This window comes from Streptopelia decaocto (genome assembly GCF_964273445.1).
Source record: "Streptopelia decaocto genome assembly, chromosome: 1".
In the NCBI taxonomy this organism is placed as follows: Eukaryota; Metazoa; Chordata; class Aves; order Columbiformes; family Columbidae; genus Streptopelia; species Streptopelia decaocto.
The window spans coordinates 92,446,090-92,463,864 of record NC_138663.1 but is presented as its reverse complement, the minus strand read 5'-3'; the positions used below and the strand labels follow the sequence as shown (position 1 = coordinate 92,463,864).

Sequence of the window (17,775 nt, the reverse complement as noted above, 5' to 3'; positions counted from 1 at the left end):
TGACCACTAGTTTTATCTACAACTTAAAAATAGAACAGACTTCAAAATATCACTTTTTCTCCTACTTCATTTAAAGTGAGGCTTGATAAAACTGAAAGTGCAAACATGACCATATTCAAACTACTATGGGCCAGGAAACTTATTAAGGTGCGATAGAAACTCCTCACATTATTCTAAAGCAAAAAGGAGAAACATAGGCATTACAATTTTTATACTGTTCTATAAAACACAAACCTTACAGATTTTACATATGTATAAATAAGCCATACAGCTCATGAATAACAAGATTAGAAATATATTTGAACTATAACTGTTCTCTAGGAAATTTATTTGGATCTATTTGGTTATTGGTCCCACAAAAACAAGCATAAGAAATACTAAGGTAATTCCCCAGAGTCCAGTAACTCTCTTTTGCCCTCAAGCCAGAGAATCGTGCCACAAAAAAAACCCTCTTACCAAAGATTTTATCTTAATTTGAAGAGGAAAGTTGTGACAACAGAGATTTGCCAGGAGTCCTAAACATGGTATCGTCACCTCATCCTCTGTGAATTGACTTAAAAGAATAATCCAGAAAGTCAAACAAAGACTTTTTATTAAAGCATCCAGAAATTAGTTACAAGAAATTGCAGGCTGAGGTGGTTGGGGGACATTTTGTTTTGTTTTGGTGTGTGGGTGTTTTGTTTTTTTTTTTAACTAGACACCATTCTGCCAAGCCAAGCAAAATTCAGATTGCAATCCCCATAGTGTGGGCAGTTTCTAACTGAGCACATCTGTAAAAAAAAAAAAACAAAACAAAAAACAGTATCAGAAACCAGTAACTATCCAATGTCCTTTATTGCAGGTGCTTTTAATAGTCACTAGATCTCTTACAAGGACCCTTGCACAAAAGTAATTTTAAGCTAACATAAGCCTGTTCCTAATGACAAGCATGAATTTTCCCCTGGTTCTTCTCTTTGACAGCTCCCTGGGGCATGGGGGTGGGCTAGGAGGCCACTTAATATCCAGCCACTGAAAGTCCCACAACCACTGCATTTGACAGGCTGTAACAACATGGTTTTCAAAGAAAAACCACTCTTTACTTCAGAGCAAAAATGCGACAGCTCACTCTGGAGACCAGGTTAGTGGTTTAGAAACTCAGCCAGGTATTTCCTATAAGACAAGACAACTGAGTACACACACATGATGCACTAGAGATGAAATTAATTCATCGATGTTAGCACCAGCACAAAACACGGGAACATTGTAGGTTAGCCTCTGCAGCAACTGAATGCTCTGAGGAAATAAAAAGCTGTTCACATGTATCTTTCCTACAGCATCTCACTGAAGAATGTTACAAATTACAAAAGCTGGAACTGAAAGGACAAATAACAAGACACCACAACTGAATTCATTTTCAGACCCTGTGATGTTAACCTAACAATTACACAAGCTGCTGTGAGCCCACTGGGTCATGTCCTGCCACAATGATGTACTTATTAAAAGCCCAAACAAACAGATGCATAAGGTTCTATTTTGACAGAGCCATTACCTTTTTAGACCATCCAATTTTCCACTTTGCCTCGTCAACAAGGTCTCCACTCTGTCAGGGACAAAGGGGCTTTGTCCTGTTGAAAGATCTACGAGTTTCACCAAAATGCAAAAAGAGCTTTGCAACCTCACGCAGAAATTATGCTTAGAGGAAAACAAGTTTGCTGTGAAGACTGCCAGCAGATCTAACGGTAGTCAAGTCCTTCATACAGCATCCTTTCAGTACATAATTGAATTAATACGAAATTAATATACGTAAGTATGACAAAAATCACAGCGTAGCGTATCAGCTGAAACCAAATATCTCATAAATACCTGATATAAGAACTTAAAGGTCTTGCTTCACACTAGGGTGGGCAAGTAGATTAAAACTGATTCCTTGATAGAGTTATCTAGCAAGAGCTAAATTAAAGAAGCCAGTTCTGCTTAGGCAGTCCTGGAAAAGATGTAGCAAACAAGGATGACAGGCAAAGCAACAGATCAGTTGGAGAGGGACTAATTCTTAAAATTTTCCAGACCCAGCAGGTTGGAGAAGGTAGTTAAAAACCCCAGCAACCCATATAATCTTACAGTAACTGTTTCAAAAATCTAAAAGGAAGCTCAAAGAGGCTAAAAAATAGAGGAAGCAGAGGAGATAAACAAGACATCATTATAAAGAACTCACATCTTCAATAACTACTCATACATGCTGACAAACTAAGCAGGGAAGGGATTTGGGTTTTTTCTCTGTACAGGTAACCTACATATGTAGGTTATGGTGGGCACAGAGCTCCCTGAACAATGAAGTCCCAATTCTGTGAAAAGGGGAAATAATACATCTCAAGAAACAAGTTAGAGGCAGGAGAACCTGTTTTGTAATTGGGAAACTTGATGCACACAGGCCCAGCCCACTGGAGAGCCCAAACTGCTGCTCAGCGAACACTCCAATGGCAGAGGTAACTGAGTGACGACAGTTGCTGATGTAATGTGGATTATCCCAATCTTTGCATCTCCTAGGCATGTTTATCCACTTCATTAAAAAGGTAGTCCCTTCAAGCTCCAAAAATCAAGGAAAAGAGAATAATTTCTCATCCTACCCAGCGAGGAAGCAAATTCTGACAAGCATGATCATTGCCATTTCACAGAGGTGACTTCAGATCTGCTTCTCAGGGTGACTCAACATCTTACCTGGCCTAGTACACGCTGTCAGTTGGCTCAGCCACGCACTGCACTACAAACACTTCATCTGTCTCACCTTATGCTTTTTCCAAGAGGTTCATCACCCATGACACAGAATCAGCACCTGTCTTGTCTGCCCTTTCCCAGACCCAAGAAAAAAAGTTCAGATGCAAACTTTACCCAGCTGTGATAGCAAAGTAACCACAGACAAGGTGAGAGGTGGGTTTGTATTGGCATCCTCAAGGAGTTCTACCAGGCAACTGAGACATTCATTTGGTAGAATCTGGTTTGAAGCAAATAAACATGTAAGCTTCTGTCCAGAGATAACCTGGAGATTAAGGGAGAAAAACAACCTTAATTACTCAACTGCAACAAAGCATTTAACAAAAACATCAAAGCTCAGAGTCGTATTAAATAGATTTTGCCCTGTTTGACAAACTGAGGATGTTAAGGACCACTCTAAAAGGACATTCACTAAAAAAAAAAAAAAAAAAAAAAAAAATCTGGCTTTCATTCCCATGGATGTATTTCCCTTTCTCTTGGAAAGTACCAAGTTTACATTGTGATCATTTATAACATATTGGAGCTGCCTTTGCTTGCTTGCTGACAGCATCCGTAGTAAAAGCATTCTTCTTGATCTCATAGTTCTAGCAGAGGCACACTTTGTATTTCTTCACACACTGAACAGAATATCAGGTGACTCTTCCTACATGAAGTATAGTTAGGGGATAGGATTTGTTTATTTTGAAAGAACAACCAAATAGATTTCTCAACACAAACATTTCATAATCAGCCTTCAGCTCCACCCAACAGCCTGCTTTCCACAGGCATGGACAGGAACCCAAAGGTGCAGGAAGGACAGGCTGTAACAGGAGTTTTTGGAGCACTCTGTGCTTGAGACAAGAAAATACAACCCAAGTTCAGGGAAGCTTCTATAAGAAGATGCTGAAAATGATACACCTGCCCGTCAGTACAGGCAGAGCACGAGTTCCACTTGCATAACAAAGCAACATAACGTTGGTTTTCAATTTCCCTGTTTATCTCTTCACAATGGACACAGGAGAAAGCTCAAGTGAACACTAACTCTTATACTGATGTTTGAGCAATTAAAAAGTAAATCTGTATTTGAACAAGGTACCTGCCAGATTAAGCAATTCAGTCAACATGTCCATCTCTCACCACACCATGGTACCCAGGCCAAGTAACAGACAAGGCTCTACCTGGAGCTCAGACACCCCTCAGCAGCAAACACCTTTTGTTACATGTTGCATGAAACTGGTGAACACCCCACACAAGACCAGCTCATCAGTCAAGCTCCATTTTTAAAGATGTGAAAGGAAATTACCCTTATAGCTCAGAATTTCCAGGAATATGAAGAAAGTCCCCAAAAGGGCACACTATGTGCTTCACCTACATCCATGTAAACATGTTGTACACCTCCGTGTGCACAAACACCGTAAGCCACTATAATATAGTACACAGTGATTCTTCGGGGATGTGGCTGAACACCGACAGGCCCACCAGCTCTCCTGCCGGCCGGCACCGGGCGAGTGTCCCCATCTCCAGGCGCTGAGCCCCAGAAGAGGCCGCGGGCCAGGCCAGGCTCGCACCTCCGGGCGCCTGCAGCCAGCGGCGGGGCGGAGAGAAGCCAGCCGAGGCCGGGGCCCGAACAAAACCACCCGTGCCCACAGGCCCGAGGGGACACCACGGCCACCCGCACAGGCCCGGCCGCGCCGCCCCGCTGCGGCCCGGGAACCCCGACACGGCGCCGCTCGCACCTCCAGGCCGTGCTGCAGCAGCGCCGCGTTGGGCGAGTCGTGGCCGCCCGGGGCTGTGTGGCAGCGAGCAGCAGGGACTTCATGCAGCCCGGGACAGCCATAGCGCCTCAGCTCCGCTCTCAGACCGCGCAGCCACAAACTCCGCCCAGATTCCCCGCCTCCGCCCTTTTGACGGGAGCAGCCACTGAGAGGCAGCGGCCGGAACCCGCGGGGCCTGACGGGAGAGGCCGCGGCGCTGCAGGGGGCGGAGCCCGGCGGGTGTCGCTCGGCAACCGGTAACGCGCGTCGGGGCTGCGGAGCAGGAGGAGCTGCTGCTTTACCACGTAAAAAATCCAGGATTTGCATCCACTTGCGTGGTGACTGCGGCTAAAGGGCTCAGGTGGGGCCGAGGCAATGCTGGAAATTCGGTTGTGAAATCTTCTTCCAGCCCCATCTATGGCAATAACTTGAGGAGTGAAGATGGTTTGGGATTCCACCTGCTCCCCCAGGCGTGGTGTTCCTTGCTGCTGCCTTTGTGGTGCAGGTTAGCCTTTGCTAGTGATACCTTTGGGGGGCGGGGGGGAGGTGAGGGCGATGGGAAAACCGGAGATCGAACCAGGCACCCTCCAGACCGGGGGTCCGGCGACCCGGCCGCTCCTCCAGCGAGATCCCACGGCCGGAGAACGCACGGCGCCCCCTACAAAGCTCCGTGATTCTGTGATTCATAGTCTGATGTCTCTCAGTCGTTCCCCCGCGCTGGGCTCAGGTGCCAAATCAGTTGCAAAAACAGCATTCCTCCTTCAGTGATTCCTTACAGGGCTCAGGCGACGGCGAGAGAGCGAGGCAGGTGTGGGGGGTGCTGAGAAAACCGTGGATCGAGCCAGGTACGTTCCGGACCACTCTCCGGCGACCTGGCCGCTCCTCCAGCGAGATCCCACGGCCGTGGGACGCACGGCGCCCCCTACAGGCCTCACAGCGCCCTGCGCGCCCGCCTGCCCGGCCCGGGCTGCTGTGCTGGGGCTGGGGGTGTGCAAGAGGTTGGGAGTTGGACAGCAGGACAGGCGGGCGGTGGGTGGGCACGAAAAGGCCGAGGTGGGAATGGAACTGGGTCCCCTGCGGACCAGCGTCCTGCGACCCCGCCGCTCCTCTACCGCGATCCCCACCGCCGGGGGACGCCACAGCGCCCCCTACAAACCTCGCACCGCTCGCTAAACCCGGCCCGGGGGGCACCCACCGACTCGCTGCCTCCCACCGCCACGTCGACACCGCCCGCTTCACAGCCTCAGATGCTCCTCTCACACACAAACAGCAGCCTCGAGCCCCCCTTTTCCCTCCCTTGCTCCCCTTCTGCACAGAACTTCCAGCCTCGCTACAACCCCACCTGCCCCCCCCACCAAAACACACACCCCGCGACCCGCCACCACCAGGGCCCTGAGCCTTCCTCCCCGCTCCCCTGCCCGCTGCTCCTTCTCCATCCCTCCCTCCCTGCACCAAACTCTGCCTCGCCTGCCAGAGCCCCAGACCTTCCGCTGCACAACTGAGGTTGTTCCAGCACCTCGGTGTCTTGTAATGCGGGTCCTCGATTCCTCGAGTGCTCTCTGCTTCTGCTGACTCCCTCGGGGTAACGCCTGAAAAGTGGCACAAATCTGGCCATGGATGCACGCTTGTTCCCAGATTCAGAATCCGAAGCTGCAGCCTCTGCTGGGCTGTAAATCCCAGTGGAAAGCATGTCTGCCTGCTGTGTAGCACATCCACCAGAATCTCTGCCAGCTAAAAAGCACCACAGCCCAGCCCCTGGTCCTGGCCTTTCCTAAGACTGAACATCAGTCTGAGTGGCTGAGCATGTGGGGACTGCTGAGACTCTATTCAGAAAACCCATAGCATTCTGTGCTGTTACAGACCAGGCTGCTGGAGCTGGGATGTCTCAGCACAGCAGCTGCTCAGGGTGACATGTGTAACAACGAAGTACCAGGCAAGCTTCTGAATTTGTGGGTCAAGAGACACATCAGTGTATGCGCTTCTACGGAGCAAGAGAGGCTTTTTGTTGTGGTTGAGACGGACAAACGACATAGACCAAATTCTTACAGGATGAAAGTAGTAGATGCCATTTATTGCCACAAGTGCATTTTTATACAGTTTTACCAATTAATGTGTCTCTTCATTATTGGTTACAAGTTACAGCAGTAACATCTCATTGGCTAATTCTGCTATCATCAATGTTACTCTTCTACTCCCTTCTCTCTCATGGGTACATCCTTAACATCTCCAGATATTCCTTTACTCCCATCTTCCTCACGGGTAAGCCTTCATATCTTCAAGGCTAATTTCTGTTCCCATGCCCTCCGTAAGGGAATCCACGGACCCACCGTAGTCCCCCACAGCTTTTTTCTCTCCAATAGTACCATTTTTTGTGGAGAAATAATTTGTTTTCAATGCATTATTTTTGACACACATGCTGGTATTTCTGGCAATGCCAGAATTAATTTATACTCTTATGTTTTACCTCCTTCATGCTACAAGTACCAGTTCAGCCTGGCACCAAAAACTGTTAGTGCTGTTAAACTTATAATGAAGTCCAAAGCACTAAAAAAACCCCTTTTACAAATAGTGGTGTGAAAGATACATAATAAGAAAGAAATCAAACTAGTATTACCCATAAAAATACATAAATGTGTGAAAGATCACACAACCGAGACAAATGTCTTCCTCAAGATCACAAACTGGGAGGGAGTTGGCACTAGTGACTGGGAGAATCAGGACATATGTTTCAGTTCTGGCTCAGGCTGCTAGTTGCAGGCACCTTCGGAACAAAAGTGTATATTAAATACTTAAATTTAGAGGTAAGAATAAAGTAAATTCTTACATTAGGAAAAATCCCCCAACATGCACATTACAATACAGAGCTAATGGCCATGGCAAATGAAATATAGTAAGCAGTCTCATTTGTACCGTATCTATTAAAAAAAAAGGATGTGTTAATACCAACATGCATCTAGAACTTGCACTCCTCTTGTAATCTGCCAGAACCATTTATCAATATTAAAAGTATTTCAAACCATTTTCATGTTGTTGATTAATTCTTTATGACGAGGATCAAACACAGCCTTTTTGTTTTAATTCCAAACTACAGTATAATCCTAGTATTCCTTGACAAAACTGAAATACTATCCACTATCCAACAATGAGCTAATATGAATTGTGCACAAAGTAACAGAGCTGAGAGGCTTAACAGAGCTTAGAGGTTTTTAAGCATCATATGATTCCAGGAGAATTTTTGTCTTCTATGTTTTTTATCAACATCTATTGGTTCTGCCATAAACTACTGCTTTATGCACATTCATTTATCATATTTATACTGCTTCCTTCTAACAGATTATTCGTTTTAGGAGTAGACTTCCTGGACAGTTTGCTGACTGAAAAAACAAAATACACATACATGCACACTGATACCCTTCCCCCACCCATATATATGTACAGAGATGTGCATGTATGCATGCATCTATTATAAAAATTATTTTCTTGCTGAACAGAAATACACAGTAGCTGGTCCTGGAGCCACTGGGAGAAAATAGAGCTGCTCTCACAGTCTGCAAAAGGCACTAATGCCAGTGGTCCAGATCCAGAGTGGAGAACACTCAGTGCACAGCTCTCCCCAGCCCATCTGCTGTGTGGTGGCACAGCCTGAAACAGCAGCTTCCTAAGTCCTCACGTTGTCGATCATTCAGGGCAAGACAGTGACATAATCACTATCGTCAATATCTGTAAAGAAATCAATTAAAAACAATGATGTTGCAATGCAAGTGGCAAAGCCTATGTTGCCTTTTCTGAGCCATCAATTGCTGCTATTAAACATTTGCATTCAGGTGAGACCCCTCCTCCTGAGGAATAACCACATGTTGGAAATAATCCATACTTAATTATTGCAGCTATTTATCTGATTTACTATGACTATAGTATAACACACCCTTTCTTCTCTAGATAAATACCCAACAGGAAAGCTCTCCTCCCAACTAAGGGAGGAGAGCCTGGAAAAAAACACTGTGGAAACTGACTGTCTCTTCAAGCAACCACCCTCAGATGCACTGTTCCTGGGCTAGAAAACAATGCTCAAAATGTGTCCAACCACCAGTATCGTGACCCCAGTCCTGGGCTTTGTTGCACTGGAGCATGGGGTCCTGCACGTGCCACAGAGCCAGCTGCTGGTGGGTGCCACAGGAGGGATGGGGCCAGAAAAGCGTGGTGTGCACTTTAGGAAGCACTGGGGTGTTTTACATGGTGCCCGCATTTCAGAGAGACATCCACCCTGGCATTAACCCAAACTCCCCCTGTGAGCAAAAGCAGTCTGAGGGGCAACTTGGGATTGTCATATAAGTGAAATTTAAATTAAAATTCAACAGCCACAATTCCAAACTCATTTGATTATTTCTCAAAGCCTCCGTTTTTATGACAACCACAAACATTTTGATAGTGAAATGAAAGGTTTCGTTTTCCTCCCTGTGAGCCCAGACCAAACCATTGTGCATCCTCTGGAAAAGTCCATGTTGCAGGACAAGACAAGAAAATGTGTATGACACCTGATTTCTACTAAAAATATACCCAGGCTACTGCAGTATTTTCATCTCCCTGGAGCAGCCATGACAAGTTACCATAAAAACCTTTTTTTAGAGCAAATGTGGCACATGTGCCTTAGTGATACAAATGATAATGTGATGTTGTGGACACTGGATACGCCTCTGCTGCTGTTTCCCTCAGCAAGGGTATTGCTGCACCAGCCCTTGAAAATGCAGCTCAGTGCGTGAAGTGGTGGGGAGAGCTCCCCGCTTTCTGTCCTGTCTGCTTGACACAGGAGCTGTTGCACTGCTGTTATGTGCAAAAAACCAGCATCTGTCACACAGACAGGAGGTGTGACGGCAGCACAGAGCAGCTGGCCCTCCTGACCCCATTGATCCAGCATTTCTCATGAGGTATAAATCACACAGAAGACTAGATACACCTAGAATCTTTTTCCTGTATGATAACTGCACTTATAGAAAGGTTTTCTCTTGCTCATTACCCTTGGTCTTCTAGTCAAAGGACCCAGAAAAGTTTCCAGGTTATTTTGCTGCCTCTGACCTGGTGGATACTGAAGCTGAGCATTGTACAGCACTGATATGAAAAGTGGCTTGAAAAGTGTGTGAGGGATGCTGGCAAGTTATCAACAGTATCTCTGTTCATCCTCCCCAAAGCAAGGACGTAAGGATGACAGGGGACTATAAAACATACTCTACCACACCTGTCAATGCAGTCATTTTAAAAAAGAAACCACCAAAACCACTAAGGCAGAACTGTATTTCTCACCATCATAGATGGCATCTTTTTCTGACTTGAACCTCTGGTTTCTTTGTGGGGCCTTCGGTTTCATTACTGGATAGCGGAGGTTTGTTATCAGTCCTTGATTTGGCTTTTCGTAACTATATATTAGATCCTTCAGTGTTCTGAAGACTCTTGCTGGAATACCTTCAGAGGTCTGCAATGAAAGGAAAAAAAGTTTATTTGGAACTACTCTTCAGATAGATTCCCCTAAAAGAAAGGAATTATAGGTTGCTTCTTGTTTCCCAAGGAGCTGTTCTGGAACCAGACTGGGTGACAGAGTCTGGTACTAGACTTTGGCCACTGGGGACACCTGCTTGGTGATGTGCTCTACATCCTAAGTGTCACCTCCCTCACTCAATTTTTTTTTTTTTTTATTTTTTTTAAAGGAGTGGTTTAAAATATGAGCTCAGGTGTGTTGCAGAGGGACAGCATTACAGACTTCCCCCTGGTGACAGAGCACAAGCTTAGGGCCAATGTGTTTTGTTCTCACTTAAAAGGTTTTATTTTAATGCTTGGGTGACAAACAGAAGCCAAATGTGTTGTCCAATGTCTGCATTGTCAAGCAAAGGACATCTGCAGATGCAGCAGACATGTCTGAGGATCCGCAGGGAAGTCCCTGCCCCCAACTTTCTCTTTTAGGTGAGAATGTATTATTTGTCTCAGGTTTGTGACTTTCACCAGATAATCCTGAGCCAAGCAGGGGTCAGGGCAGGACAGCAGACCTGAACTGACCAAAGGGCTGTCCTCTGCCATAGGAAACTGTGCTCAGCAATAAAAGGTCAGGGAAAGTGGGGATGTGTGTGGTTATGGCATTTGTCTTCTCAAGTAACCATTACACGTGCTGAGGTCATGCTTTCCAGAAGGTGGCTAAACATTTGCCTCCCAATGGAAAGTAGTGACTAAACCTCTTATTTGCTTTGCTATGCTTGTGTGTACAACTTTGCTTCACCTGTTAGGCTGTCTTTTAGCTTGATCCAGGAGTTTCCTCACTTTTGCTCTTCATGTTCCCTTCCCACACCCCATCCTGCTAAGGTGGGGAGGGAACAAGCAGCTGTGTGGGTGCTTAGCTGCTGGTTGGGGTCAACCTACCATACTCTAGAAAGTTCATGGTGGAGTCTGGCCCTTAAAAAAACCCAATCTCCCCTCCATCATGAATATATTATTTAAGTCAATTATTTTAGTGAGCCAAACCAATCTGACTTAAAAATGTGAAGAACAGAACTCTTCTTTCACATTCTTGGCAAAATCTTGTAAGGAAAACTGGGTTTGAAACAACTAAGTGCTTGAGTTATTATCTGCTGATAGGCATGACAGCAAACCCCACTAGAGTGGCTGTAGCCCAAAATAGATTACTTTTTGTCAACAAACCATTGTTCTTAATGGGAAATGATGTCTTTTGTACTCAGTCCAAACCACTAATAAGCAAGATATTACCTGCATATGAGAGCTTGGTGTGCCCTTTATGGACCAAGTTCCTTATTCCACTGAAATGCTACTTAATTGTCAGCTGTCCTACTACAAGCAGAGAAGCAAGCCGTCTTTTAAAGTGTCCTTTCACCCTGGCTAGGGATTTGATTGATGCAGTCTGCTCTTATGCTTATGTAAGCAGCATTATCTGAGGCCATCACTTCAGGTACCTCAGGATTGCACAGAATTATAGATAGGCCACTTTAAACTGAAAAGATCATTGCAGTATTCCAAAGCCCTACAAGGTGCTGGGTTCAATGGCAGAGCTTTCAAGTAGAAAAAGATAATTAGGAACAGGAGCAAGTAATGGAAGCGATAGATTTTTCTTCAATGCTATCAAAAATAAATTATCAAATCAGAAAGCAGCTGGTCAACAAATAACAGATCCACTTAGGTTATAAGGGAATTCTACAAAGATAATAGCTACTTCTGATATCATATGCAATAATAAGTATAACATTAAAAAGTCAAGAACTGAGTAGAGAAGAAAGCAAATTTGGAAATATTTTCTAAGGTAATGTGTTCATTTATATATATATTTTTTTTTAATCAAGACAAGGATCTTTAGTGTGATCTTTACAGATGAAATGAGAGTTACTCACCTCTACTCTAAAATATCCTTGGTGTTCTCTGAAGATACGGTAAGTGTAGACGAATTCTTCAAAGCTGTGAAAAACATTATTGTATAATAATATATGCTTTTTATCAACAGTCAGACCACTGCAACTTATTTAGAGTGCTACAGCTGATCTTGACAGTCAGCTTTTGCTTTTGTTTGCTTTCTTGTATCTTAAACTGCAATACGATGAAAGACTAAAAAGAAAGAAACAAATATAAAGGGATGCCTGATGCTAAATAGCATCAATTATATGTATATGTGTATATATATATGTGCATTTACTTTTCCATTTGATTAATATACCGGAGCTTTCAAAATACTTGAAATTCTCTAAGTAATATGTTTAATAGACCATTACCCAAAATTAGTTATGCATGTTGTTTTCCTAAGCTTCAGAAACCCAAATATTGCTTTATCATGCCTTGCCAATTCATATCTAACCCCCATACATCACTATGTAGATTTGTTTGATTTTGGACCAAATTTATGGCACTCTTTTTGCCTGACCGAGTTAGGCCACGTATGGTAAACATAACTAAGAGTGCTGTGTTCAATCTGCGGTCACCGCACTTTGCTTAGAAAAGATCCTGATCAAGCATGTCTAACTAGCTCATCTCCACATCAGCTGACTGCCTGAGCTTTCCTCCAGCTTCTTAAGAATGGATCCTATTCTGTGGTTTGTACTACTACAGCTCCAATAAAATAGACCTGATAGGTGAAAGCAATGAAAATGCTTCAGGTTTATACATTCAGAAAGGGCTGGCTGCCACTGAGAATTTGTATTACTTGTTCCAAGGCAGTAAAATGCAAAATAGAGCCTGGAACTCTGCTGCAGGTGCCATGCAAGAGAAGAGCCTTTTCTTCCATAGGACGCCATAGGACACCATAGGACTTCCATAGTCCTTGCTGCTCACCAGCAGAATCGCTTCACAGCACTGGAAACTAGTTTGGGCAAATGTCAACATACAAAAAAAAACTGCAGGCAAAGGGCTGTCATGGGTGTCACTGAGAACTACAGTGAGGAGAAGGGAAGTCGTGACCCACTTGACTCTCAGACTTTACACCATCTTGGACAACCTTTTCACAATGGAAATACAGTGCTAACATGTACCTCTCCTTCAAAAATGGAGCTGTAAGGAAGACCTAAATAGCTACAAAGACAAAAGTGAAGTGTCTGTCTTTCCCTGAAGCCATACTCTAGGGGAAAAATGGGCTGGCTTCCAACTAATTGCTACATCCATAAGAGAAGCAGTCACCTTTCAAAAGACTGATCTACAGCTGAGAACAAGGATGAGAAATTCACATGGGATATGACACAAGACTGCAGTGCTGCATGGAAACAAGCACATTGACATGGAGTGATGCTCTGAAAGATGGTCTTTGTAAAGGTCTAACATACTGGTAGAAGTTCGGAAGGATGTGAGGGGAGAGAGAAAGAAAATCATATTAATCTAAGCAGTGGTAAAGAGTGATTCTGTATTAAACTTGCAGTTCACCTTTCACGTGAGATCTACCGGCATTCCTCTGAAGAAGAGAACAGGTGAGGAGGTTGCTATGGCATACACAGGAGTGTGAAGTTGCAGAATGTTTTTCATGTAATCTACTTTCCATGTGGGAGCTCTCAAGTAATTGCAGCATCACAAATCCATATTCATATTCCTCCCACACTGCCCCACACAGTGACCTCTTGAGCTGTCTGTACCTTCATATATTCCACATGTGATCATGTACCAGGCTACTTCAACCTGGAATATGTTTGATTTGACCAGAATATAGCTGGAGATACATATGATAAGAGCATCTGTGATATTAGGGACATAACAGTGGGCTGAGTCTCTGATCCCACTGACAAGAGTGGTGGAAGTTACACCATATTTTTAACAAAGTGTGAGCCTGAAAATGTCTGCAAACAGCAGGTAGTATTGAAGACATAAGAGGTTGTGAGGTAAAATTGAATGAGACAGAGATAGAAAAGCAAAACAAAAGGGAGCCTAGAGTTCGCAAAATGAGATGTTTAATATCTTGAAGTACACGGTTATTCTAAAAAGTGTTTTCAAAGAACTTATTAACTAAATCTAACACAGGCCTTTATATAAGAGTAACTTGTTTCCACAGGCATCCCATCCTGTCAACTGTCTTCTTATCCTCCTCATGTGTGATACCTCCCTAATCTTCATTTTGCAGTTACACTAAAAGAAGGCTGTTGAATTCTTGGAGAGATGTTAGCAGAAAATGGCCTCCACTCACCAGCACTCAAAAAATGACTGCACAGGTCCTACTTCTAAGAAAATTATTATTCCTTTGCATTTCTCAGGGTTGTTGTTGTTATTATTATTATTATTATTATTATTAATAATAATAATAATAATAATAATAATAATATGCAGGTATTTGAACATTTGGGCTACTGATGGCATTGGATATATTTTGTCAACAGAAATAAAAGCTTTATTAAATTCTGAAACGACAGTTATTCAGAAGATGCACTGGAGATCATGACCATGGTCAAAAAAGGCAGTAAAGCTGCAAAGATATGTAAACCACAAACAGCGGTGGGAGGGTGTGGGTGAGGAAGCAGTATTTGAAAACAAGGCTTTTTAACTGGTACTCATGTTCATTGGAAGGATTTCAGCTGTAGCTACGTGAATTGAGCTGTCATGAGATGGAGAATCTTAAGGTGAAAACCCATCTCCGGGGACTTGCAAGTAAACGAATAGTTACTCTGGAAATAAGCTACTTTGTTCTGCAAAAAAGATACTTTGGACTGCAATAAGAATAAGACTTCCAGTCAGAATCAGTTTGATTCAGCGTCGCATCACATGGATACAACTGGTTTCTTCCTCCTTGATATACCCATGGAAATTCACATGTTCCTGGCTTAAGACTATATTATAAATGTGAGTGTTTATTCTTCAAACATAGACATAGAAGTGAAAAAAAGCCTACCAGAAACTGGTTATTTTTGAAACTTGTTGTTTACCTAGCATCTAAATTTTGAAAGGTTAGTGCCTGGATATTATTTGGCTACTGTAATTTTTATTGAATAAACATGATACTACCATTAAAATGAAAACTTCTATTTCTACATTAACTACTAAATGCATACCGGCAGCTGCATATGGTACAAATTAATAAAGTGCCTGGTCTGGGCACAGGGATATCCAGTGGCAGAAAAGCAGGGTGAGAGGAACTTTCTTTGGTAGAATGGCGTGTTGAGCCATAAGGAGAACAGTAGCAAGTAGGTCTGATCTGAGGCATTGTCAGAGACCCGGGACAGCTTTGGATGAAAGCGGCAGTGGGAGGTGGAGGAAGATGTATCAGCAGAGCTGTGCACCATGTCTAATTAGAGAAGAGATGCTTTTGAAGTGGTCTCACCATTCTGACCCCTAGATCCTCCATGGGAGTGCTTGCTCCCATGTCCCAACCAGTAGAAGACAAAGAAAAGTTGGTTGTTTTCTGTAGCAAGTGGGTCAGTATCTCTGCCCATGGATCAGCTAATTTGAGAAGTGTGCGTCAGTTTGTGCATCAACCATGTTAGGTGCTAAGCAATGTTTTAATATCCAATTCTAATCCAAAAGTTGTCTTGAAGCAGTATGGAGAGTTTCAGTGTTGATTGCCTCCAGTTTTAGGACAGCTCTCCCCTGCCTAGTCAACTACTGACAGACAGTCCAGATTGTGAGGCAATTCTGAGCCAGCACACTATTACCATCCCATTCGCTATCTGAAGACAATCTTTGTTTTCACCTCTGCAAGCCAGTATCTGTTATACCATTGCTGTGACCTCTACAGATTAACCATTACGATTGTTAATGCATGAGTTTTTAACACTAAAAACCCACAGAGGATATCTGGAAGTCACATGCTTTGCCCAGAAGACTGTTGCCAGACAAAAGCAGGTGTGCAAGCTATCACAAGGCAGACCTGCTTTGCCCTTAGGAAAAACAATAATTACAAAACAAACAAAAAAAACCCCAACAACAACAACAACAACAACAACAACAAAAAAAAAACAAAAAAAAAAAAAAAAAGAAGAAAGGGAAAGAAACTGTGTTAGTGTGGCAGCAAGTTTAACCTTTATGTCAGCTTGCATCTGCCCACGATGTACTCTGGAGACATGCCTTCTGTTATATCCAGGAGTTCAAACTCACTGCACACACCTAACTAGCCCTTCACTTTCTCATCTACCTCTACTGCATGAGATCTCAATGGCCATCTTATGTCAGGGACTAACATTGTCATTCTTCCTGTGCCAGAATCTCCATTTGTCCCTTCTTACAGGGTATGTGTGCTCTTTCCCTCCCACGCTCCCTGCCCTCCTGCACCCGCTACATTCATAGCATCATAGAATAACAGGTTGGAAGGGACCACAAAGATCATCTAGTACAATCTTTCTTGGCAAAAGCACAGTCTAGACAAGATGGCCCAGCACCCTGTCCAGCTGAATCTTAAATGTTGTCTCCTTCCACACCCTACTGAAGGCAGGTTACTGCAGCTCCCTCCCCGAGGGCTCAGTTTGTCCCCCACTTGCCATTTCTCTTCTCCTTGCCCTGTCATTTCACGGACCTCCATTTTCTACCCACCAGTCCCATAGCACTCCATTTCCCTCTCCCTTTTTCTCCTTTCTCCTTGATTTATTTCAAAAGAAATATATTTTTGATTATTGATTAAGTTTTTTTGATATTTTGTAATGAATTAGATGAAGTGGTAAAATTTTTTCATGTCACACTCAAACACAGTTCTCAAAGAGAACATAAAACACAGGGTCAAACAAAGGCTCAGAGTTACTAATTTATAAACTTTGAACACATTAGGAACAGATCAATTATATACGAAAAACGTAAACTAGGCTTCTTGAAAGGAAAATAAACATGCTATTCCCTATAGGAAAAGAAAATTTTAGTTGTGGTAATTAAAGTTAAGGACTAGAAGTAGCAATTTTCTATGTCCATCTTGTTCATGGACTTGTCATATGAATTCGAACTGGGCATTGTAGCTTTTGTCTCAGCTTATGTTATTACATCAAATAAAATTCCTTTGAAGCACCAGGTTAAGCTTTCATCAGATAGAAAGCATGTGAAGACGAAAATGTTTTGTAACCTACTATGAGACTTTTCAGTGTCTCAACAGTGCTAAAATGCTATTTACTCATCATTACAGAGTCAGTAACTTTGAGTAAGGTTCTTGCTATGTTTTGGCAGGCAAAGCTATTTTATCTGGGTTCCTTGTCTGCAGAGAGACCAGCATCAGCAGGTTACAGTTCAGCTATCCTCTGTTGAATAAAATGTTGCAAAAATGTTGCAAATGCCACCCTCTCACCACTCCCTGTACAGGAAGCCTAAGGCAACCAGCATTGCTTTAATACATATACACACTCCCTTGGAGTCTGTTAATATTAGGGAAGAACTATTAATATTAGAGACGATGAACATTTGTCTTGGGATATATTTGAAAACGCATAAAAAGTTTAGTACGGCAATACTTACAGAACACAGAGACATAAAGCTCCTTCCACATTTTCACTCTCTCGTATTAGGTAGCTACCATTCTTTCCATTCTTGCTCAGCAATTCTTCACAGGTTCTTCTGGTTATCTTCCCATGAAAAAATGGCAACTCCATGGATAAAAGGAAACAGTGTCTCTCACCTTTCAAGCCAGTTCCAGAAAAACTCGGAAGTCTGGCATTAAAAGAAGACTTATTCCAAATGCAGCTGTCTGCAGACAACTGAAACCAGAGGTGCTAAGTATGTTCACGCGTTCATAGGTGTTGTCATTGCTGATCTGTCCGTAGCAAAGCCGGCTGTCAGCCTGTGCTTACAGCCCATGAATGCAGTGAATGCAGGAAATGGGAAATGGTTTGTCTACACCGTTACACAGTCCACATCTGAAGGGAAGAAC

General features: G+C 43.3%; 1 protein-coding gene across 8 annotated transcripts in view; it reads right to left on the bottom strand.

The window, feature by feature from the left end:
• Positions 1–575: 575 nt before the first annotated feature.
• LOC309442896 (SH2 domain-containing protein 1B-like) overlaps positions 576–17,775 on the bottom strand; it is a 34,748-nt gene continuing 17,548 nt past the window's right edge. For 3 of the 8 annotated variants that reach the window (XM_082059222.1, XM_082059223.1, XM_082059224.1), the window contains 7 exons: positions 17,364–17,761; positions 11,864–11,927; positions 9,780–9,948; positions 5,949–6,070; positions 2,866–3,013; positions 1,529–1,604; positions 576–770 (listed from right to left, as the gene is read on the bottom strand). In XM_082059222.1, coding sequence (XP_081915348.1) covers positions 725–770; positions 1,529–1,604; positions 2,866–3,013; positions 5,949–6,070; positions 9,780–9,948; positions 11,864–11,927; positions 17,364–17,497 — 759 coding nt within the window. In that variant the 5' untranslated portion in view covers positions 17,498–17,761 and the 3' untranslated portion in view covers positions 576–724. The other 5 variants (XM_082059228.1, XM_082059225.1, XM_082059226.1 and 2 more) reach the window with 5 other exon arrangements.